The following is a 25,542-nucleotide window of genomic DNA, read 5'->3' on the forward strand; positions in this document are numbered from 1 at the left end:
ACTTATTGGGCTTCACTTAGTCTAAATGTTACCAGAGATCTAGAATGTCAGCTTCCTGTATTGATCAAAACCAGATCAATACAGGAAGCTGAAATCCACAGAAAAAAGTTGCTGAATGCTCAGTGAGCGATCAGAAATAGTGATGCATTCTTTATGCAGAACTCCTGCTCTTCACAGCACGGCTAATGGAGAGCGCGACCTTTCCGACCTGCGACGCCCACGCAGCCGCTTCAACCGCTTCAACACCAAGCTTCATCAGCAAACTCTAATCCCAATTATGTGTAAAAATGACACCAAGTCTTTTCTCTTTCCAGCAAGGGGAAAGACGAGGCTCAGGTGATGCCATCAATAAAACCGGCTCATAAAAACACAATGAGAAAAGGCTGTTAGCCCAAAAAAAGAAAAATACATTTCATAAATAGAAGCAGGAGCAACAGCTAACCAACACCACCGTGGATGAAATTAGGATCAAAACATCATGCAAGAGAAACTTCTCCCAATACATCCAGCGCAGTTTGATGAGGATCAGTGGATTTCCCAGTATAAAAAGGGCTAAAGTTGTAAAAAAGTCGATCAAAGATCAGAGCAAGTCAGGAAACGCCATTGATCTGAGCAAAAAGCAGATGTAGAAACAGAAGCTGAAAACTCCCAAGCACTAAAAAGACAAGAGTGGGTCAATATCAGTCAGGGTTTGATCCTCAGGTTCATCTGCAGCACGATGGAGAGAATCACAGGAAGCATCGATATTTATTTGAACTCAGATTAATGCGTCTACTTCATGAAACAAAGTTAAAACTCTATTAATTTATTTATTGTTTTCAGATTTTCTCCATTCTTCCGCCTCATATCTGCAGGAACTTTCCCTCCTGACAACAATAAACTCTTCCCAAACGTGTTTGTGCATTTGCTCAGTGGTCAAGGCTCCTCTGCAGCTGTGTGTGTGTTCATGTGTGTGTGCTGTGATGCAAATCCGCGTACCGGCAGGACAGTCTCCCTCTGACATAATAAGGACTTCAGACTGCAGCTTGCAGGCGTCTCTGCGGAGGAAACACTCATTCTGGTAGTTCTTGTTGTTGGAGCCGCACACCGGGGCGTAGTCGTTGTTGCACTGCAGAGGAAAGAGAAAACCAGGACGAAAAAAGATTCAGAAACTGATAACCGACTTCATTAGAGTCTAAGGATGAAATGAAACTGATCAACATGCTTACATTTAGTACAGTCAGTATTTTCAAAACAAAACAAGTCAAACAGAAAAGTTCACTTCCTGAGCTGTGAATGAACCAAAACAGAAGAAAGCATGGAGGAACCATCTTGGATTAGTTCATGGAGTCTGAACATTATTATTACTGTAACTCTACTCCATGTTAACGGGAGAATCTGAACTATAAAACCCAGATACTGGGGAGCAGATGACAAAAAAAACCAAACTAACCAGTCAGATGTGATGAGGAACAGCTGTGGCAGAATGCAATCTGGGAAACTAATAGTCTACCTGTTAGTCTGGAAGACACAGTTTGATTCGAGACCAAAACATCATCATCTGCTCCATCTCCAGCTGCATGGCTCTCTTTTTCTCTGTTCTGAGTCAAACCAACCAAACCCTTTGAAAAACCTGTTCCCTCCCTCGCCTGTGGGGGCGCTGCACCAAGAACCACTGAAGAAAACGACACAGAAACTTGCTAAAGAAGCTGGGCGCAGCTTCTGTCTTCACAGAATGAGAACAAAAATGAAGAGGCGTCAGATTTTAGTGGTTCGAGGATTTGTCTTTTGTTTTTGGATAAAGACCAGGAGTAATTTCTCCCTCTAGCACTAACCTAAAGCATGTGTTTTGGAAGTATTTCCCAGAATGCCCTGTGTTGTAGTCCACTTTCTGCTTTTGGTCACATAAGCAATCAAACCAAAACAGAGTTTGGGTTTGGTTCACTTGAGGACCAGAGTTTGACATTTTGGGTGCATTAGCATTCACATGCCCCAAACGACCTGGACTTTCCAGGCAAACGGAGTGGAGTTGGATTAAAGCGGAATAAACAGGGCTGGTGTGGAGGCACCGAAAGAAGAGACCAACTAAAGGGGAGATGAACAAAAACTCAACAAAACTACAAATCAAGGAAAAAAGATCAATCACAGACCCGAGGTTACATTTACACAGCAGCTAAATGTGAATCGACTCCAACTTCTTCACCACAAAATAATCTGATTTGAGCCACTTCCACATATGGAACAAAATAGTATCCGGTAGTTTTGAAAGTGACGTGACACATGCGTCATCATTCTGCACCAGAAGAAGTCAGACGCTGTAAATCTGTCAGTGAAGACGTCACATCTCAGTCCCGTCGATGTTCGACCTCCACAACCAAACAGACGAATCTACAGAAACTGAAGACCTTCACTCTCTAGTTATTAACTCCCTCATCTTGTTATGATTTGGTGACGACACCATGGGCTCTGAATAACTTTGAAATCGATCCATAAACATAGAGCTGGTGTGTGATGTCAACGTTCTTCTTCGATTAGGAGTCGTAAACCGTTTACACAGAAGTCTGACTGCGGTTGTGAATTTCATCCAAAAACTCTGATCATCAAGAGCTGCTGTCTGAACGTAGCAAAAGATTGCAAAAAGAAGGAAACACAAAACGATAACAGAAAATCTCTCAGATTGACTTTAAAATTATGAGTTTTTTGTCAGAAATTAACTCCTTTTTTATTTATCTACAATGCCGTTAATAGGTCGCCCTAAAAATCCCAGTTTTGCCTTTTTGTTACCACTTTATCAATTCTTTATCATAAAGACTAAATTTCAAGTAGATTTCTTTCCTTTCTGTCTGTTCGGATATTTTTATGAAAATGGTTAAGAGCTCTGAAAAAGGAGCCACATTTGAAAGAAAAGTTGAAGAGCTGAATCCAGACCAGCGAAAGGATGAATTTATGGCTGATTGGAGGGAAACGTAAAGAAGAGAAGGATGAATGAACAGCTTTGAAGCTATCAGAGATGACCTCCTGTAGCTGTTTTCTACAGTTTAGCCTCTGTTTTCTGTGCACATTGACCTGGAAGGAATCTAATTCATTACCAGCTCTAAAATGCTGAGTCCTTCTATTTTAAAGAAGCAGGATGCATGCTTTGCAGCTTTTAAATCATTTGTTTAGCTTTTAAACATAATAAAAACAGCAGCTTGTTCTGCTTTTCATCTTTCTCTGTATTTTGGATCTGCAAACGGCCGCGGAGCTGTGCAAAAAAACAGCTTTCACCTCCTGCTGATCTGCTAGTGTTGCTCCACTGGAGCAGTGGGAGGTTAAGTGACTTGCTCAAGGGCACTCAGGAAAATAGCTGTTAAGGTACAGAGGAACATTACTCATTCATATCCCCACACGGTTTGCTGGCTGCAGAACACGCCTGGCTCTTTCAGATGACTGATGGCGCTGCAGGACTCAGTCTCCGTGTCCCTTTTTTGGGGGGCAGCAGAGATATTCATTTGATTTCATATTGATTTTGGGTTTTTTTTGCTGCTGCTACACCGCTGGAATAACAAACGTGATTATTGAATGGAAAAATATTACCCACAGTTCCCTGGGAAGAGGCCCAGGTGTCGGAGGAGCTGCTGCACGATACCTGGTTACTTTATTAAATGGTGACAAACATTTGGTGAAAAAGCAGGAAACTTCGCAAACTTGGAGAAGGAACGACCAACGGATTTAGCATCTTTATGCCTGAAATAATTCACAACATGTGAAATAATAGTTGATTTTTAAGAGAAACCCTTTTGAAGAAATATTTCTCACAACTGTAACAGTTATCACTAACAGTTTTTTTTCACAGCAAATCTGACCTTAAATTGTTTTTCTTTCTCTCATTGTTTTTTCTAAAAGTATATATATTTTTCAAAAGGTAGCTTCTATATGTAAAACAATACAGACATAAAATCAGCAGATTAAAGATGGAATTTTACAAGAAATAATGTCTTCAAGCCAGGCTAACACTAAGCTAGCATCATGTTAGCAGTTAGTACAAACTTCCACTAATGACAGAGCTAATTTTTAGCGTATCATTTTTTTCCCAGTTCAATAAAATTAGAAATTTTGGCTTTTGACTGTTTTTCCCTCATCTTCTTTAGTATTAGCTTTAGCATTTTGCTAACCTTGAAAACATCTAGCACACTTAGCTTTGCCTTAATGAAATTTTCTAGGTAAATTCAAAAGCACCAGTTTACTTGGATGTTCTGTAAAGTTTTACTTAAATAAAGTTTGACATTAGTGCTGATGTTTTGATGAATGATTGGAGAATTGTAGAAGTAATTGTTTCTACTTCATGCTCTTATTCTGAAATGGATGAAAACTACATTGCAGTTCTGCTTCCTCTCCTGATGTTCTTATTTTTTCACAATAACTTTATTCAAAACAATAGAAAACAAGATATAAACATAAGTGCAATATCTGAGAACTTTATAGAATATTTAACTAAATTAATTGAAATTACAGTCTTTCAAGAGCAGTTAGCATTCATTTGCTAAATGCCATATTGGTGTAGCATTTTACCGTTAGCAAAACTACCAATTATGATTAACAGTTTAGAGTTAGCACAGCTAACCTTTTAGCTCGTTGTGCCCAATCTTCCTTTAAACACAGCAAAGATTTGATAATCAGGAGTAAAATATCATTTCAGGATCTGAGAACAGAAGAAAAGATGAAATGTGTTTCACAGTTTAATCGAGCTGAGATGGAAGGAGACAAAGACGGTGAAGGGAGGAGAACAAGAAGCCACTCTGGCTCCCGATCAAAGGATTCAGAGAGAAAAAGCAGAAAAGACTCTGCAGAAATGATTGGGAGTAAAGAAGACGAGTGACACTGGGCTAACGGGAAGAAACAGGCCTACATGAAGAGAAAAGTGTAAGATAGAGACATGAGACAGAGTCCTGGCTCAACAAAAACCTGGCACACTATGAAAAAGAGCTGCAGCGCCTGAAGAAAAGGAGGGGAAAAAATACCATCATAAAAGAAAAAGGAAGCTGAAAGAAAGAGAAGGACAGAAAATCCTCTTAAAGGAGAAACAGGAAATATGGCAATGCCACAAAGGTGGTTGGGTAAACTTCCTGCAGGGCTCAGGATTTTAATTTGTATTTTTTTATTTGGATGCCATCTCCTCTCATCCCGCTCCCCCTGTTCTCTCTCCGGCTGTCCTTAACCTGGGGACTCGCTTTTCTGCCAGGCGTGATGCAACACAAAGCAAAAGCTGCCCAGCAGAACCCTGTGGGTGTCTTTTAAGAGTGCCTTCATTTCCGTGAAAACTCTCCAGAGCCCTCACTTGATCTCCCTCAAAAATCTGGCTCCCACCCCGGGGGAAAGCGGAGGAGGGGGCGGCACGGCGACACATCTTCAACCTCTGTCTTCCTTCCAGAAAAAGCAGGACAGAAGACCTATAGCCATATAAGCCTGGATACGACAGCACCTGTTAGCCGCTATGGCTAGTGATTTACATCTCCAGGCACCGTTATTACTCACTGAATCATGTTCATATGAACCAACTGCTCCAATGAAAGACTAGCATGTAATGCCGTTATTTCTTGTCTTAGATCTGTAAAATATGGCTTAAAATAAAGCTGAAAAAAAAAATCCAATCTCTTAAAATGTTAAATACATATAAACCCATAAAGAGCTTGGTTTCTGTCAGCATTGAAGTGAGCACCTGAGTATTTCTCCTTCATATCTGATAATTAATTTAATTTTACATCATTTCCACTGTAAGAGCGACAGGAAGTTCAAATTTAACAACTATAATTTATGAAATACTTAATAGTCCCACTTTCTACAAACAAACAAACCATCTAATTCAGTTTTTGGATGCTCAAAAATGATGCTCATTAACACTGGCATCCAAAAAGAGCGGGACTCGTTGCCCTGGCAACCACTGACAAAGCTCCGCTAGCGACAGGACTAGCTAATCCAGCTAACCAGGCGCATCGACACCGAAAAACACACATCAAACATTAAATATTTCCCACACAAAGAACAAAACACTTAGTCGGTTACAGTTTTCATGCTACTGTCTATCTGTCAGAGTTTGTGGGTCGCCTTTTTTTTAAGTGAAAACCGAAACATACCGAATTTGGGCAGAAAACTTTATGTTATCAAAGTCAAGCTAGGAAAGCTAACTTACATTTCCTCGACATATTTACCATTTTTTAAACTAAAAAAATAAACTGACCTGTGAAACGTGATACCCTCGGACCAAATTTCCTGGTTTTCTTAGTGTTGGAAATTAACAGCTAAACGTTGCTCCTTTTACAGCTTCGTTACGGAACTGCGTCATTTTTCCCAACGCCGATATTCTGCATAGCAACAGCACAATCGTCACGTGACAGCCAATGCAGTCCGGTTGCCAGATTGGGTTGGTTTCCCCCATTTGGGCTTCTTTCGAATACATTAAATTTAAATTTAATCTCCATACACAACATTTGGTTTTATGACTGAATTGAAATTATTTTTTGCATAGTGCCTTGAGGAAACATTTGTTGTGAATTGGTGTCATCTACATTAACTCTGGAGAATTTGACTTAATGAGCTACAACATTTAATTTCCCTTTGGGATCAATAAAGCATTTTTGATTTTTTTTCAAATAAATTAACCTAATTAAATTGGTGGGCTTTTAGGGAGTGTTTTTGAGTCCTCTATCCACCTCTGTGTAACACTAAGATAAATATCAGTGATATTTACTGTAGTACTTAATGCTGAATTACCAAAACTAGCTAGCTTTTATCTGCTAGCTGAGACAGAGATGTATTGACATGTAGCCATTTTGTTCTTGTATCTTTCTCTCGCACACTGTCCACATGTTTCCTATTTGTTGCTATGCTTGCCTACCAAGATGGCGTCAATCACTTTCAGTTAAGGTTTGTGGGAACTATGTATTGGAATGCGTAGCTCTGATCTGCCAACTGCTCTTTCCCTCAGTATCAACGTCTCCTGATGTGACAGCAACAAATAAAGTGAGCTGGTATTACAGATTTAAAACTTTGTATTTCTTTCAGAAGCGTCGCCCTCAGTGAGCGCCGGACCGCCATGCCGTTGCTTCAGCCGTCGCCGGGGCACCGCCGCTTTGATCCCGCCTCAGCTTGATAACCAGCAGCGTCTGATGTCGACAGTCTGAGAAAAATCAGCTTTGTCAGCTGTTGAACTTTGTTGCAACTCAGCTGGGTTGACTGTCGAGGTTTAATAGAAATGAAAAAGACGATGCAAAGCGAGGACACGGTTGTGTAGGCAGGTCCAGAATGAAGAGGTGATAATGAGAAGTGGTGGATGAGACAGAAGGTGAAACAATTTGATCCTCTGCAGACAGAGTGGAAGAGGCCGGTGGCCGCTGCCATATGGCCCGGCCGTATGTCCCCGCAGGCTGAGGCGCCGCGCACGCCCAGGACTTTCCCCGAATATCTGAGACAAGCTGGACGCCGTCTCTACCTGAGTTAAAGCGATAGCATCCAGGAGGAAGAGTCAAAATATTTACCTAGTATTTAAATTCACTTTAATTTGATATTTTTAGATCCATGTTCCTCAGATCTGATGATTTTGGCCCATGTGATAAAAACTTTGGACGCCCCTGTGTTAGGGTGTCCTAACTTTCTATTACTTAAGTACATTTTTATGTCACTCATTAATAAATAAACTTTTTAAAGGGATAGATAAAGAAACCTGTTATGTAAACATTTCTTTTGAAATAACTGAATTTTTTAACGAAGCGCTCAATGTTGTTTCTTCTACAGCTGATTTTCACAGAAATTATGTTTAATTTACAAAACAAACTGTTTTCGCTTATTTCTTTCTTTCTCCCACTCAGTGCAGCAAACTAGAGTTTAGTTTCTGCAAACCTCCTGTAGGGGGCGCTGTGACTCTGCCTGCACTCAACTCGCTCCATCCAGGATCCACTGCTTCAATTTTCCTTAGCTCCAACACACACACAGACACACACACACACGCACACACACACGTACGCACACACACACCCTAAAACATGTAGGGCAGTGGATGTCGATGCATCCACTGTCAGAACAGTTTGTGGGTCAAAATATACAAAAAGGAAGCAGAAGATTCATAAAAACGGAGGAAAAGATCCACAGAGGAGCGGGAATAAAATGCATAGAGGACAAAAAGGTAAAGGAGAGCCAGAGGAGAGAGAGATGAAACCGAGAAGTGGACTGATGATAGCTGAAGGTAATGATGCTCAATGCAAACCACACAGGAGCAGAAGACAAAGGAGGGAGAGAAGGCAGGTTCACGCATCGCTGGAGGGAAGGAGAGACCAAAACATGACACAATATCAGCTTCAATACTCTGAAAATCATCAACCCACTGAAAGTCAGCATCCAGCCAAGCAGCAATTAGTCACGAATCGCTCAGAGGAGTCAAACCGAGGTGTGTGTTTGTTACTCTGCAACAAACATGAAACAAAACAAAAAAACTTTCAACTGCAGGAAGCCAGAATCAGTGTCAGGACATCTAAAAATGCTTTTGAATGCCGCGCTGCAATAACCAAACAGAAGTTATTAAAAATAATCTAACAAATCCAAATGATTTCTGTGATCAGAAATCAGCTGGATGTGATTTAAAGGCAGAAAAATGGATTAAATGGTGAATTTAATCACATGACAGGAATCCAGGTTAGAACATCCAGCTTTGTTTCAGAACATTTACGCAACATTTTCCAAACTTCTCCAAACTTTCCATGACTTCATGCTCAACGACTGAACCAAAACACAATGTTACGGCTGTTGCAATAAAACGATAAAATAACAGACAACATACAAGGAAATTCAGCAAGTATAAAGCATGTAAAGAAATATAGGTGAATAAATCTACATGCTTAAGAAATATTATTAGACAGCAAAGCCACCAAAAACATTCAAAATTACACAAACTAATATATTCAAACAACAATGCATTTCAAATTTCAATCAGTAAATGAGAAAAATTCATTTAGTGACAGATTATTAACGTTAACCATGTCCAAACAAAAACAACATACAGTTAATAAAATCTAAAATAATCCATCCACTAATCTACTAAAACTAAACGTCTGGAACAAAATAATCACCAAACTTTCTCAAACTTTTGCCACAAAATTCCACAAACTCCAGGGAAACTGGAAAAACAGGAAAAAGATCAGTCCATCACAACGACCAGATCTTCTCACACAGCAACAACATTCAGCAAAGCTAACAAATATTTACTTAGCGAGCTAAATATTCAGCATCAAGCTAAATATTTAGCACCAAGCTAAACAGAGTTAAGCATTTAGTTTTGAGGCTAAATATTTAGCTTCAAACTAAATATTTGAATAGCTTGCAAACTAGATATTTAGTTGCTAAGTACTAAGTACTTAATTAGCAACTGAATGTTTGGGTAACTGAATATTTGCTAACTAAATATTAGTTAGCTTAAGTTAAAAACGTAGCTTTCGTTAGCAAAATATTTAGCTAAGGTAGCTAGAAGTTGAGTTAGCTATTTGTCAGCTAGCGGCCATATAATTAGCTCGCTGATAAAATATATTAGCTTGAAAAGTTGAAAAACTTGCGACAATAAAAACTCCAAAGTTTTGAGATGGATCTCAGAAACTTTCTGTAAAAACAAGAAAATTCTCTAGTTCCAAATGTTGAAGCGTAAATTTACTCTGTTTTCTCCCTAAATTGACCCTGATACGCCGTCAAACTTAAAAGTGCCGCCATGGACGGTAAAAACATGTGATTTGATTCTAAATGTTGTTTAATTCAAATGTTTAAGACAAACTGTGTGTTTTGCAGTCGTTCTGCAGTAGTTTAGCAAATCAGACGTTTGTAATTTATGAGCCGTTTTCATTCTCACTGGCGGCTCTGAACAGCAGAAATTCATCGCTCAGTGTTGGTGTTGTTTGCTGCTTTAGCAACACTTGAAATAATGTGTGTTGGAGCTGAGAATAAAAGCGTCGATTAGCTTTCTGAAGAAGCCATTACAGACCATGGGAAAAGTTCTGTGTAAGATTATAATATCATAATTTGTCCACTCCTGTTAAAGTACTTTAAAGCTGTGGGGCTTTTCTGATCTGGCCTTTCAGGAGGACAGGATGTTTTAATTCTCAATCAAAAATTAAAATAAAGTCTTAAAGTTGGTGTGTTCACATTCCTGCAGGTTAATAAATGGTTTTGCAAAGAAAAATCATATGTATGTCATTTGGTCTTCATTCCTGAGAAACCAGGAGTGACTAGGTGAGATAATGTAATTGTAATTTCACATAATTACATGATATGGTTAATTTGTGTAATAATAAAGAGTGTATCATTTCTTTGCGAAGAGCTGCCATTACCCCCTGAGCTGCTCTTTGGGAATCCAAGTATTAACAGATTTGTATGGTAGAATTAACCCTGCATGCAGCTAATCTGAGCCGGCATTAACGGGGAATATTTAACAGATTTTCTGGGTTAAATTAGCAGAAGAGGCTGAGTTCGGCGCTAATTCGGATCTTCTATTTTTACGCTGTTCAAATGCAGAGAAAAAGTCCCAAACAGCAGTTGTAAGAAATGCTTAATGGAATCATTTTATTGACATTTTATCCTTTTTCCCGAGACTTTGGCGCTCCAGTTATCTTTAAAACTGTATGCTAAACCAGTTTCTCCACTGCTTGGATGCAGAGCGGAGCTCTGTGAGCAGCAGATAACCTTGCCCCAACACACTGAGGGAGGATTTATTGGCCTGCTTATTTAATAGAGACCATATAGATCAAGATCTCCCCTTAGATGGAGGAGGGCAGGGGGCAATAAAAGAGCATGTGGACATTTTGGATGGAATCAAGACCCATCCAATCATTTGACCACAAAGTGTTTGGTTGATTTTCTTTTGCTAATATGAATGTAGAACTGATGTAATACCAATTAAAGTCACAATATACCCATGTAAACATGAAGTCCATGTTGTAGAGCTTAAATCTTTCTGAATATCTGGTGTTTAGGTGAAAGCTGTAATATTCGGTTGTCTACACCGTCAGGATTGGTACATTACTATAGAAACGTTGCATGTTATTGTTAACATCATTAAGTTTCATGCAACGCTGGAGGTCAAAGTGACGATTCCTTCACCTGAACAATCTCGTTAATGAAACCATGCAATACAATTTGGGTATTATTAATTCAGTGCAGTGAAACACAGAAAGCAGAAGATGACACAAAAACACCCGATAAAGAACAACTCAAAGCCTCTCATATTCTATTTTTCTCTTTCTCCGTGTCGGCTGCGCTACATGCTACATGCTACATGCCGTAGCAACTGACAACAACAGCTCCACTAACACAATGTTTGAATCCTGCTGTCTATCAATGTGTCATCATGTTGTCATTTTGTTTCTTTTGTTTACAATGTTTATTTTTGTCCCAGAGTTCCCTCAAGTGGTGAAATGTTGAACTGCAGTCAAAAATCTGCATTCGCATGAGATGAGAACATCAACGTTGCAACGTTTGAGTAACACTAAATCCAAGCAGTAGGCCAACCAGACAAAGACCAAGAGCCACATTTTTTACCAAGTTACCGCAAAGAGCCACATCAGATGCCTGGGCACACATGAACATCAACCCATCCCTTCCTCATACTCACATACTTTTAAAACTCAGCCACATTTATTGTAAATTTCACACACTATTTTATCACTACAAAGACCACAGGGCAGACATTTTCAACAAGGAGCTGCATGCAAGCCGCGGGTTGGCCATCCCTGCAGTAGAAGATATTTGCAACAAATCTCTTATTATATATTTGCAAAATGGCCCAAATATGATCAGTGTTGATTTGATCATTTTTTTTCATTCTTCCTCGTCTTTCTGGTGCTGATAACAATATATATTTCTGTTTTTGTTTCAAAAGCCACAAAAAAAAGGCTTTTCTGGCATCTTTCCTGATTGCATGAAAATGTGAAAACTGATGTTTTCAAACTGCCACTTCCACTTTGCATCAAAGTGAGCAGCAGCAATCACAAATACAGAGATCAAGTGGATGATTTGTCAGACTCTGTGTTTCTCAACAACAAATAGAAGAATGAGCAGGAAATCTGGCAGATTCCCCCCAACAGGACCGTAAATCAGACGGATTTACACCGACAGCCTTTCTGACACGACCCTCATACTTTACTGAGAGGATGGAATATGCATCAGCACTCGACCAGGCTGCAAAACAACAGCTTGCAAGAATAGGAAAAAACTGTTTTGGGAAAAAATTTGATCAATTCTGAGTTTGCAACATCTATTAGAAAAACTCAGAAACTTTCATTTTAATCTCAGACATTTTTCTTGAAAACATTATCAGGAAATTTCTGAGTTTGAAAAGTAATTTGCTTCAAAAACTCAAATGTCGGGATCAATTTCACATTTTCTAGATTAAAAAAAAGGAATTTTCTGAGTTTGAAAAGTCACTTTTACTAGAAAAATCTCAGAAATTTAGAGATTAATTTCAGGAACTTTCTAAACAAACAAACAATCCAAAAAAACATGGACTTTTCTGAGTTTCAAACATTTTTGACTTTTGGACATTTCCTGGGCTTGAAAAGTCAAAAATGATAAACATTATAAACTCAAAAATGTTCTTGTTTTTTTAGATTAATTTAAAAACATGAGTTTTTCTAACTAATTTTCAACCTTTCAAAGCCAAATACTTTTTGTTTATTTGTAGGAAATGTCAGAACATTCTGGTGGAAATTTACTCTTTTATTTTTCTATCCACGTTCCTCTACTTCACTGTTGTAGTACAAAGTATAGAGACAAAATGAACTTAATATATTGGTTTTGTAAAAACAATGTAACACATCACGTAGCAGCAGCTACAGCGTCTCAGGTAAATCAGGTTTACCTGAGACGAACTGCTTCACTGTTTCCTAACACAGGTGAGAAAAACAGCTGAGTCAGGAACCAACCCCGGATCCTGGTACCTCAGGTTGGCACCACTGAAGCCTCCCCGTTGCGACCTGGACTTGTTTCTGCAACACTAATAATAAATATGAATCTATGTTAAAGCAGGGCCGACGCCCCCACAGGGTCAGGTCCTCACTATCTTACTTCAGAAAGTACAAGCAGCGCGATGCGGCGCGGCGTGAAAAATGCTCCTGAGAAATGGGACGGCGCTGCAGAGCCTGTTAGTCATAAATTGTCATGAACTCCTTTCATGTAAACAGATGCTTCGTGTTTCTGCTGTAGTTCCAACAATAACAAATGATTGCAAGTTTTTAGAGAGATTCAGGTGAATCGATCGTAAATTGGACAAAAACACATAAAACAGGTTTAGAGTGGCTGATGCAAACAGACAGGAAGTGGACAGGAAGAGAGGAGGAAACTGTTAAAGACAGAAACACTGCAGGCCTGAAACGAATCCAATCAATCATAATTAATTCATTATTCAAATAATTATCAACTAGCTTAGAAATTCATTAATCATTAACTGGAGTATGCAGACTCTAAGAAGGACTTTTTGCTGACAGAAAAACTTGTTCAAAGCTCTAATTAAATGAAAACTGTAGAAAAATATAAACATTTAATACTTTCAGATAAAAATCTTCTTTGTCTGTAAATATATTCCAGTAAAAACTCCTCAAGCTGCAGGTTTAGCTTCACCTGGTTCACATCCTGCAGTCCATCAGAACCGAATCGTATCAGTATCGGATCTGAACTAATGAGGTAAAACTGATACTTCAGTTTCCATTATGAAGTTTCATGTTTGTTGTAGTTTATCAACTCCAAACTCAAGAAATATTTTGTTTTGTTTTTCTCCAAATGACATTTTTTTCTTTGTTTCTACAAGAAAAATGCAGATTTTTTTCTATCTTTTCTGTTTTTACATTCAAATATTTTGTAACCATTTAGAAACTAAAATTCTGTTCTTGGTTTAAGCAAAACTATTAAAAGCAAAAGTCAGAAAAACACCAAAAGGTCCAAAGTTTGATCTAGCATTAATAATATCAATATTATGGGGATGTGTCTGTCAATTATTGTGGAAATCCTATTAAATGATACTAACTTTGATTTATTGTGCTAATTAGTGATTTTTAAAATGTCCCCCAAACTATCCTTATTGTCTGAATTGTTGCTTTTTTTAAAACAATTTTCTCTACTGTCTGTTCAATAATATTGTCCATAAATATAAATTAATTTAAAATATGATTAAATGCAGTTATTGTGTTCAGTGACATGAATCTCACTTTTCATGCGAGTATCATCCCAAATTAATTAAAAATTCAGTTTTTCAGGCGCTGTATTTGTGGAGTTATGAATACTTATTATTCCCACTTTGATTGTTATTGGAATAGTACAAGAAAATACTGTGATAAAACTGTGAGTCCGTATCGCCCAGCCATTCGGTATCGTATCGGTATTGGCGATATTTCCCCTGTTTTTACTTAGTATCAATCAACGCTAATAACGATCAGCCCATCTCTCAAAACGAAGGAACTCTGATCCGATTCATCACCAGCGCTCCAGCTGCTGGTTTTAATTCATTTTATTACACAATAACAACACAACAACATATTCCCAGCTCCGTCTAACTCAACAATAAAGGAGCAAACCGTCTACAAACACAGTGAGCGCCGCACCAAGTCGACGCTTCTCCAGAGAGCATCTGAGTGTGTGGGCCGTTTCACTATCCTCCTAAACACAGAGTCAGTGGTTCAGAACTGCTGAAAGGGATTTTTCCCGCTAAAGGACACTCCTGGGAACCTTTTTGTGCAGGCATCTCAGGCACCAGCCCAACATAAAAAGGAGTATGAAACGCTTCACTACACTGCTCCCCCTTCATCAGCATGTGTGGCATATAGAATGAATTTCAATGACAACTTTGACATTTTCTGCAGAAGCAGGAAACTGTTTCAAGAGGATGAAGTCCACTGATCTTCGCTGGGAGTTAAGGTGCTACAACAATTCATTACATGGCCCTCAGAAAGCCGAAGATATCAAAGGAGATACGGAGCAGTGATTCCAGCCAACCGTCATAATCTGCTGTTGTGATGAAGATGTGTCAATCAGACATGGAAATACAGATTAAAATGAGCCTGAAGAGATATTTAAAAAAAACTGCCACTACACCAGTCCTTTCCTAAGGTCACTTAAAAAAGTGAAATTAGCATCACTGAACTGCACAGTTTGTCTGCATCTAATCATATTTTCACATTTATTGACAGTTACTGAATCTGTTATAGTGGAGAACAAAACAGTCCCAACGACACGGGCAGCTTTAGAGGATTTTAATTGGAATTTATAGTGACAAAAATGGATATAAATGTCCGTAACAGAAAAAATGATCACGATGAATGATTAACAATACCAGATCACCAGATCACCAGATCACCAGATCACCAGATCACCGGATCACCAGATCACCAGATCACCAGATCACCAGATCACCAGATCACCAGATCACCAGATCACCAGGCTCAAACATGTCAAAGGTGCATACATGTAAATATAAAGGTTGGTGATGTTTCCAACAGAGCAGCCATGAAACACAAAAACAACCTTTGGTCAAATCAACTGAACCGGGTTGAACTTTTCATCCTGACCTGCTGTGATCAGGTCAGATCTACAGCCCCACAAATTATGTCCATCACATTTTTATCCACAAAATCATCCTAAATAGTGACCAAACATGCTGGAGTTACACTTGCGTTGCTAGGAAACGGGGCGGAACTCCTCCCAGGTTGCTAGGTGACGGGTTAGGACTCCTCCCAGGTTGCTAGGTAACGGCCAGAAAACTGTTACCAGATTTGTGACGTCACATTCTGAAGGTTTTTGAATCAAATCACTTTCTAAAAATCTAAAACTATGAACTTCCTGCCAGAAAACAGCTGCTGTTTGTTTTCCAACCACTAGTCTGACTTTAAAGCAGGAGAAACACAAATGGAAGTACAGAGATCTGACCTTTAAAAACAGATTTAAAACTCTACTTTACATAACATTCAAAACAGTTGGGAGCTACACAGGTGAAGCTAATGCTAACTGCTGCTGTATCCGTGTTGCCACAGAAAGTCTGGACTTGCAGCTTTTTATGTTCCTTTTTGCAAATACTGAGCCGAAGCTGTGAATTGTGCAGCTACATGTAGACAAACAAAAGTGGACGCCGCAAGGCATTGGTGACAACACGATTTTAAAAAAGCAATAGAGCAGCTAAAAGAAAATTGAAGTATAATGGCATTCATAAAGAATCAATAGTTACCAACAACAATAGTGCTCAGTCAGCATGAGCAGCAGCGTTCTGCGCCGAGCCTCTCCGGGTTAATAATGCCTTACCCTCCTCTTTTGTGGGGCTAAGCCCGTAATTATTAAGTATTTAGAGAAATGTCAGGATTATCTCAGTGAAAAAAGCTCACAATTCCCTTTAAAAACACTTCATATAAACGATGACTGGATTTCTACTGGGGCTGCTGGTAAAATCCCTCATTTATACAGAAAAACTACATGACATATGGTAATTTTTCTAGTTTTATTTCAACTGAGTAATAAATTTTTAATCATAACAACTGCTTCCTTGCTGAGACTAATATCTCTCCCAGAATTATACGTTTTGTCAGCTTGCAGAATTAATTAAACACGCTGGCTGGTCTGAGCAGAAATAATTAGCGGTCTGATAGTGGTCTGACATTTAACACACACTCAGAAAATCTCTGTTGATTTTCCTCCAGATCGCACCGAAACACACCAGCACACGGCTGGACGATGATGAACGAGTACCAACATATTTGACTCAAAGATCCGCATTTGTCAGCCATGTTTCCTTCCAAATCCTCCGTCTCTTATTGTGTTTCACCAAGCAGAGCATTTCCTGGGCTGTTTATCAGTTATTATCAGGATCTCATCCAAATATTCGATGCATTTCATTGTCCACCCACACAGGTGTCGGTACCTGATTGGATCTGGTTCTGACGGCAGCGTGGGAGAGTCTGACATGCTGCACCTGTTAGGAGGGACGATTCTTTATTCCTGTTCAATCACCAATCGTTTGAATTTCTGATCAAATTCTCATTAAGCATAGAAGAAAATTAATTTGTGTACTAGTATAGTGATGATTAGTTCTTGTTTCAGATTAAAATGTTGTTATTTAGGAATGGAAGCAATTCATCAACTTACAATTAATTATTTGTCAAGATTTTATTCGATTGAAGTTTGCTCCAAATGATTAATTACAATGTCCACTTAGATCTTTCTTTGTGCGTTGTAGTTTGGTCATCTGTCCAGCAGATGGAGCCACTGGTGATTAAAATGGAGCCAGTTGTTGCGCATGGGACGACACAAGAGGGTAAAACAATTCATCGAGCTAAATGAGACCTGGAGGTGTTGGTTTTACTAACCCAGAGCAGTGCGCCACAGAAAGCCGAAAATAATGCAGAAAAACTGTTGAAGAACAACTCAAACCACTTTTTCTGCTGTCTTGGCTACACTCAGACCTGTTGCTATGGCAACAGACAACAGTCCCATTACATTCAACACCAGAAAAACAAACATTTCCCCCACAAAGAACAGAACATTCAGTTCATCAGTTTTATGTTTTTAGGCTTGGTGTTTGCCATTATTATTAAGTGATCGCTGTGGTAGATTGGCTCCCGCTGCTAGTGGCTAAGCTAACACAGCGGTGGTTTATTAGCTAATTTAAACATCTGCTCTCCTCAGGGTGTGTCAGAGTTGGTGTTTTACATCACCTTTTTATTTCTAACTCCACCGTCCAGGAATCTGGGAACAAACTGAATTCCACAGCACATCTACATGTTAAGGTTGTCAAAGTCAAGCTAGCATAACTGAAATACTTCCCTCTCCCTCGCTATTTTTTTCTTAATTAAAACTTTTTTCTGCCCTTGTTGTGGTGTTGACAATTAGTAGCAAAAGCTCTGAGTCCCCAGTCTTTTAAATATGAGGCATATATTTCAGATTTAGCGCATTATGTTGATAACTTAACAGCTAAAATTGACGCTAGTCATCATCAGCCAGCAGCTTGTTACCCTCCAGTAAAGAGACCCAGGCAGGATAGAAACAAAGATGGCGGCCATACCAGAACAGAAAAGAGAAAAGGTCCAAACAAAGTCCGGTTGGTACGTAAAATTCACTTTATGAGGTTCTGTTCAGAAATATAAACACTCGATAAAATGGTTAAGGTGAAAGAAACACGATGCTAATAAGGAAGGATGATCTCACTGCATTCATGGAGCGAAGCTTCAGCATTTACTCAAGAGCAACACAGACTTCTGTATAAATATAGTTTTTAGTATTTGGCATTTTATATTCTTTTCATCTTTCATTTTTATATTCAGGAATCTGAGCTGTTCCTCTTTGCTTATATTTTATAAATATTTCTGAGTTTAATAACGTGAGAAAACCACAATTTCCTGTTTATGCAGTCAGTATACGACACAGCTGACTCAACATAATTTTATAATTTATTCTTATATCTACATTGATAAATTCAGCCTTTTTATTACTGAATGGCTGTTAATCCACAACATAAAGGAGAAAATGTTTTACGGTTTTTGGATGCATCAATGAGATCAGTCAACTTTAGATTAAATCAATCAATAACTTTCATCCCATTAATTTCATTTTAGTATTTTTTTTACCAATAATTTAAAGCCACATATCTCATGTCTCCACGCCGCAGTAACTGAGCTGCACACACAGTCCTGCATGCTGGCAGGAGGAGAGCAACATGCAAACACAGGCGCATCCTTCATCCACTGAGACCTGACTGATAGCCTGATCCATTTCCTGTAACCATTAGAGGCGGCCCTCGATTATGCAATCCATCCCAAGGCTATCATCCACCTCTATCAATAATAAACATCTCCAAACTAGGGCTGGCCTCCCAGGATGCAGTGGGCGCCGCCCAGCGCGCTCCACTGCGCCTGCTCCGACCTCCGCTGACTCCGCCGTTCCCGGCCCTTGTCCTCTTTCAAACCCCAACCAACAGCAGCGAAACCTTGGCTTCTCACATTCATCAAAGCCGCAGCTTCATCAACTGTGACAGAGACGTGTGAGAGCCGACGGCGGCTGCAGAGGGCACCGGAGGCTCGCTGACACGAGACAGACGCTCAAGTCTGAGATTCCTGCATGTGGTGGATGGGAGTGTCACACTGGGCTTTAACTGCCTGTGGAATAGGAACAGGGAAACAGTCCTTCTGGTGTTTTATATCAATAAAAACAAACGTAGCTCTACTGACTCAGTATTTCATTTCAGATTTCATACTGGAACTGCTGCGTTTGTATTTTCAGCTTCACTCTCATAAAACCTTCAAAAACACAAGAATATTTTTCTTTCCACAGGATGCTGCATAATAGTGAACCATTGCTAAACGAGCAATACATATATTTGTCACAGTTTAGCATGTTAAGGAGCTTTAAAACACCGTTTTACTGAAACAAAATGGTGCTATGGTCTGATTTGACCATAAGAAAACCTTGAACAGAGTCGACCATCAGGTTGCCATGTCATCAAAACGGAGGAGAAAAACAGAACAAGTTCATCCGGGTTGCCAAATACTTTAACACCAATACTGTTGTACCTCAAGGACCATTTCAAATATTTGGCAACCCAGATGGACTTGTTTCTTTGTTTTTTTAAAATAATTCCTCCTTGTTAAAGAATCAGGGTCAAATGTCAACATCATCTGTCAACGTCTTCGTTGGCGGTGACAGAAAATCTGTCGACCAACAGCAAGATGTAAACAAGTGTCTGTTTAGTGAGGAAATGGAGGAAACGGTTGTTAATCTGAAGTATTTTTGTGAAACTGAAGCATTTTGTCCTGCAAACCAACATGGCTATTATTAATGTCCTGTAAAACTTTCAGTCTCTGCAGAACAATTACCTTTTCCCACATTTGTTTGGTCACTTGTTGAATAATGTATAAGGTGGAAGCACCAAGTCAGAGTTATTAATTATTTTAGTCTCTCACCGAGATAAAGACTGAATAATGGCTGATATAAATTCTGTTTTTGTGTTTGGCTTTTCGGCAACAACATGCTGCTTATAAATGAAGACAGATTACATTCAGTCTGCTGCACAAATTTTAGGTTACAGCTTAAAATTACCCTTCAGTTCAGTTTATTAATTTGATTCAATTCAGTTTGTTTATGCATCACCGATTCCCAATAAATCTGATCTCACTGCACATTACAGCCCAAGAAGTTTCAATTCACACCCACATCAACTCAAATCACACTAACAAAGTCAGATTGAGTTTAATCCAGTCCAGATTAATTATAATACAATACAGTCAACTGTCAAAGGCTTGAAATGGATCAGTGACTGTCAGCAATAACACAGATGGTCTAAATACAGCGAATTCCTGGAGTTATAGGGATTACAGCTAACTGCGATTAGCTAACCTCCACATTTTAAAAATGTTTCTTTTAATAACTCAAACAGCAATCGTGCATTAAAACACACAACAGAAACCAACATCTGCAAAGCGTTTGCATGCATCCATAAAATCTCTTAAATTCATTGACAAACTGTAAGTTGGTCTTACATATGTTAACATTAATAGTTCATTTTGTCGTGGCTGAACTCTGTGATCTCCTATATGCTACATAGTTTGTCCCAGTAGACAGTCTGGTCCAGTTCATTTGTTTCTCTCTCAGCTGCTGCAGGTCTCTTTCTCACTGCAGCGTGAGAAACAAAACACTTTGACGAACTAACAACACAAACTACAGAAACAGTTGAAGAAAGACCTGAAAAGCCTCCAGATGCAGATCAGAAACAAGTTGGGTCCTTTCTGATCCCACCTTATTTTCTGGCAAATTTCTCATCAATCATACAGAAATTAAAGCTGAAGCTCAAACCAAAGCCTGATTCATGCGATTTCCTCTGCTTTGGAGTTGGGGGTATTCAGTTGAACATACATTTTTACGCACAGCCTAATTAGGTTTGGAGCAACCAAATGTGGGCAAGAAATGGACTCAGGGAGTCGCAGCCCTGAGCAGCATCAGAACCAGACTGAGGTCAGAGGAGGAAACATGGAGGAACAACAGCTATAAATCCGCTCTGTGCCTGACACCGCAGTCTCTCCACAGGCCTCCTGGACGGAAATGTGTCAACTGCTGTCTGTGCAAGTGACAAACTATTCTCCCATGATACCCGGCCATGTTTACAGACTCTGGTGGAGCACTTCCTAGGAAGGAAAACACAAAGAGATAGGCGGGGAGAGCGGCGCGGCGGCGTGACAGCCGGGAGATGGAGGGAGATGGAGGGAGACTCGGAGGTGGTTGGCTGCTGCTGCTGCTGCTCTTTAACCGTTGGCAGTCTCCTCTTGATTAGGGCCCAGCCTGCCAGTCCTGGTGGAGTCTGCCCAGGCGAGTCGCTGGAGACGCTCTGCTCTGTAATGGTGTGTGACAGGCCAGCCAGAGCCACAGAGGAACTGACACGGATGCTACGTTTTTTCAGCAGAGGTGCCTGAGACAATTCCTCCTCCAGTCCAGCATCTCCTCTCCTGGTTTCTGCTCTACATCTGGATTTATATGCCTCAAACTAACAGGCTTTCATTGTTAAACCCAGACACATCACCTAATATGTTTAGGATGGATGTATGATCTATACAAAACATGTTCATTACACCTTTTAAACAAAATTATTCCCAGATAATGAGATTTGACCTTTTCTGGGAGTTTTTGTCTCTTTAAATCCAAATAAGCCGCTGCTGGCCACGCCCCCCCAACTCATCTTTCACAATCACATGAGAAAATGCAAACAGGAGCAACAACTTCAGGTTGTGCAGACGTGGAGCCTCCTGCACAATCAACGAGAAAGCAGCAAGTGAGTCAACAACAAAACACTAGTCTTTTCCAGCAGCCATTGTACAGCGGTGATACCAGCTGACCAAACATGCTGGGTTGCCAGATAACGGTATAATGTGAAAGACAATCTGGAGGTGTTTGAAACAGCTCATTTTCCAACCACCAGAAAACATGAACTATTTGCCAAAAACATCTGGGTGTTTCTTTTTAAGCATGTGGATTGTTTTTAGAAGTAGAAGAAACCCAAATGGACGAACGGAGAGGTTCAGTTTTGCCGTGCAGGTCTCCTTTAAGGCATTTCAGAGCTCACACCAACTCATCTGTGCTAACTGCAGCTAATTTGTGAAGCTACTTGGTGGTACACAGCACACAGCAGCGCTTTCTGCTCAGACTGTGTGTGAAGCACCAAGTTCTCGTTCAGCGCTCCCGTCCTTCAGACCCGAACCTCTCCTCGCTCGTTCCACTGCTTTTAATTAGTATATTTATCTCTCTCAGACAAGGAGAGGTGAGTGCAGCGCCGCAGAGAGCCGGCGACAGCTACCTGACAAATGAACTGACCCAAATCACCCAAACAGATCAAACATACACACACTTTATTTTTACAGCAGTGGACCTCGCCTGGGCTAATCGGGATTCATTCTGCTCCAGAGACATTAAACTGTAATATTTCTGCTGCTGTTAGGAGGAACAAGATGGCAACTTTAATGAGAAGCAGAACAACATGGGGATAAAACTCTACAAATGTTCTACTTTCAGATCCCAGGAACATTTGCAGAAGCTAATCAACGCTTTACCATGTCTTGAATTTAAAGCATTTTAAAAAATCTAAATAATTAAAATTCCTTCAATGCAAGTGGATGGCGGGATAAAAACGCAGAAAGTGCTAATAAGTGAAGGATTAAATCAATGATGGATGGATGGGCAGACAGACAAGAGGTGGAATGAAGTGTGTTTGTTTGGATCCAATGGCATTTAAAAACACATTTATTACAAAAGCAGCAATTTTCAGAAACTTTGAGAATTTCTAATAATTCAGTTGAAACTACATATTTATTTAAAGCTCTAAAGACTTAAAGCTAGACTTTAGCTTCTATCGCAAGACCTGAGGTTTTCGATAGAAGCCTCAGGTTATTATACAATATTATTTTTGTATTTTTTAAATTACAGAAATAATTTAAATTATTTTGTGAAGCTCATTGCTTCATGGAAAGGCGACTACAGTTACATCAAACTGCCTGAACTGGGAAGCAAATTTGAGTCACTCTTGCACTGTGTTCAAAACAGATCAAAACAGATCCACCATTATTACAACCGTACACCTTTGAAAAGCATTAGTAGAGCCTCCTGAACAACCAACAAACAAGAAAGCAGCAAGTGGCTTCTGGATGGTAAGTCAACAATAAAACTCTTGTCTTTTACCATTGAACTGCAGTAAAACCAGCTGACCAAATGTTCTGGAACTCAGCTTTGGTTCCCAGGTAAGAGGTGGAACTCTGCTGAATGCGCCTGAATGCATCAGACGCATTCAGACGCTCCACAGGTGTGTGAAGCCGTGGAGGGGCGAAAGAAAGAAAAACAGTCTCTCACACAGACATATGGGCCAGTCTCTCATTCACAAGTTAAAATCAGTTAGTTTGATGTCATTTTTAACCACTTTTTCTGTTTTTCTGAAGCCAGTCCATGTAGCATTTTGACATTCTCCCCAAAGAACAGGCTGCAGAAGCGTTGTCCCAAAGAATGTGATAACAAGCTGCTAAAACATGTGTGTTTTCACAATATGTTCCTGTTAAACTACAGTTAAACAGGCAGACCAGATTAAGAACAATTAATTTATTAAACATGGGTTTTTTAAATAAATGTATACCATTTACTGACCCACATTTTAAGATCAATCATGTTTTTGTAAAAATCTCAGGTCCGCTCACACGGAGCTTGATGGGATGCAAATATATGGAACGAGGTCTGCTATCTTTACCAGCCGATCCTGGGAGAATCAGAAGCTACTTTATGTTGCTGCTGGGATCTGAGCTGTGAGGCTGTTACCTCTCGTGTGATCAGGGAAAGAGCAACAAAACCTTCTCGGCTTCTGGTTGGAAGGTCGCGCTGCCCTGCCAACCTCTCGTCAACGTCACACGGTTAGCATCAACAGTTAGCATCAACAGTTAGCATTCCAGTCATTAGGTGGAGAGATTTGAGGTCAGAATCCATTAAAACAATGTGATGCCAGCATGATAGACTTTAGCAGGTCAAAGTGGTTATGACTTTATTCCAAACATGTTTAGTTTTCCAGAAATAAAACACTTGGCTTGTGGTACTGATGTTTTAGTTTAAGTCTATTGAGATATTTGCACCAGAAACTAATCAAAAATACCTGGTAAGACATAACAAAATGCTCCAAGGACAAATTATTTACACTTATGATGGTTTATGATTTATTAAATCACTCATGCATGAAGAGCTGTTCAATATCTATTTGTAAACAGGTTTGCTTTGTGTTTTAACAGAAAAATTACTAGCAGTGAAATCAGCTTTAACGCTACAAAGGCTACTGGTTTTCTAAGTTATAGCTTATAGTTCTAACTAAGTTTATTCTGCTTTAATCCAACTCCAATTATACATCCACCATTGTAGATAAAAAAAATGTACAGATATATTTTGATTAATTTCATTAATTTCCGAGAAAAAAAAAACAAGGAAATGCATTGCTCGAAAAAGTCAACATTTTTCCACTTAATCTTAGAAAGTCTACAGAAAAACTTTATATGAGTTTTGGAAATTTTGATAATATGTTGACAGGGACATATGATGAAAAATTCACATTTTGCACATTTTTGTACTTCTGTTGGGGTTTTCTGCAGCTTCTACAAACAGTTCAAGTTCTTAGAAGAACATCAGGCTGTTTTTGGCAATGAGTTGATATTTGTGGTGTCTGGAAAATTAGCTGTTTTAAAAACCTTCTGAATGTAACATGATAAATCAGCAGGAACTCCCTGTTACCTAGCAACCCCGGCAGAGTTCTGCCCGTTACCTAGCAACCCCGGCAGAGTTCTGCCCGTTACCTAGCAACCCCGGCAGAGTTCTGCCCGTTACCTAGCAACCCCAGCAGAGTTTCAGCACGTTTCAGAAGTCGGCAGTTTGTCCTTGTTTTTTTTTTTTTCCAAAAAATTTCTGAGTATTTTTGGCAAAAAGTTGCAACTCACTTACTTCTATATAATGTAAATAAACAAACAACCTCTCATAATATTTCTGTGGAGAATGTGAGTACAAACAATAACATTTTAGAGCAATATTTCTAAAACAATGTTTGCTGCATAAATTATATTCTTCAATGTCATTTGAAGCATAATAAATGGAGTGGAGTACTTTATGTGGTTAGTGGGTTGTTCAAAGAATTTTTTATGAGTCACAGCTCAAACATTACATTACAGAGCATCAGACAGAGCAGTAAAATGTGCTCTTTATTCTGTTTCAGCTCAAGTGCTGCGCAGCTCCGTGAGCGCACATATTTTTAGAGTGGACGAGCCCTTTGGGAGTCGGCAATGTGACCTGGCATTAACATAACCAAACCAGGAAACTAAAGCTTTCCCAACAGATGTTATGAGAGGAATTAGGAGGAAATGCTACGTAATTACCGCAGGCATCCAGGGAAACGGTGAAAATAAAACAATGAATCGCTTTTAGACAAATGCAGCGTTGAAGTACGTTGGATCGGAGCGGTGAGAGGAAGACTTGGTTCCTTCCAGTCAGTTTGTGGCGACTCTAATGCTTTTTGGCAATGAATAG

The 25,542-nt window shown here is 39.4% G+C and overlaps 1 protein-coding gene across 1 annotated transcript in view; it reads right to left on the minus strand.

Moving 5' to 3' along the window:
• tmeff2a (transmembrane protein with EGF-like and two follistatin-like domains 2a) overlaps positions 1–25,542 on the minus strand; it is a 105,639-nt gene that overhangs the window by 63,807 nt on the left and 16,290 nt on the right. The window contains exon 3 of the mRNA XM_055052836.1: positions 979–1,108. Within this exon, the coding sequence (XP_054908811.1) occupies positions 979–1,108 (130 nt within the window). The remainder of the gene's footprint in view (positions 1–978; positions 1,109–25,542) is intronic.

The sequence above is a fragment of the Poeciliopsis prolifica genome, unplaced genomic scaffold (genome assembly GCF_027474105.1).
Source record: "Poeciliopsis prolifica strain line A6 unplaced genomic scaffold, Auburn_PproV2 SCAFFOLD036, whole genome shotgun sequence".
In the NCBI taxonomy this organism is placed as follows: Eukaryota; Metazoa; Chordata; class Actinopteri; order Cyprinodontiformes; family Poeciliidae; genus Poeciliopsis; species Poeciliopsis prolifica.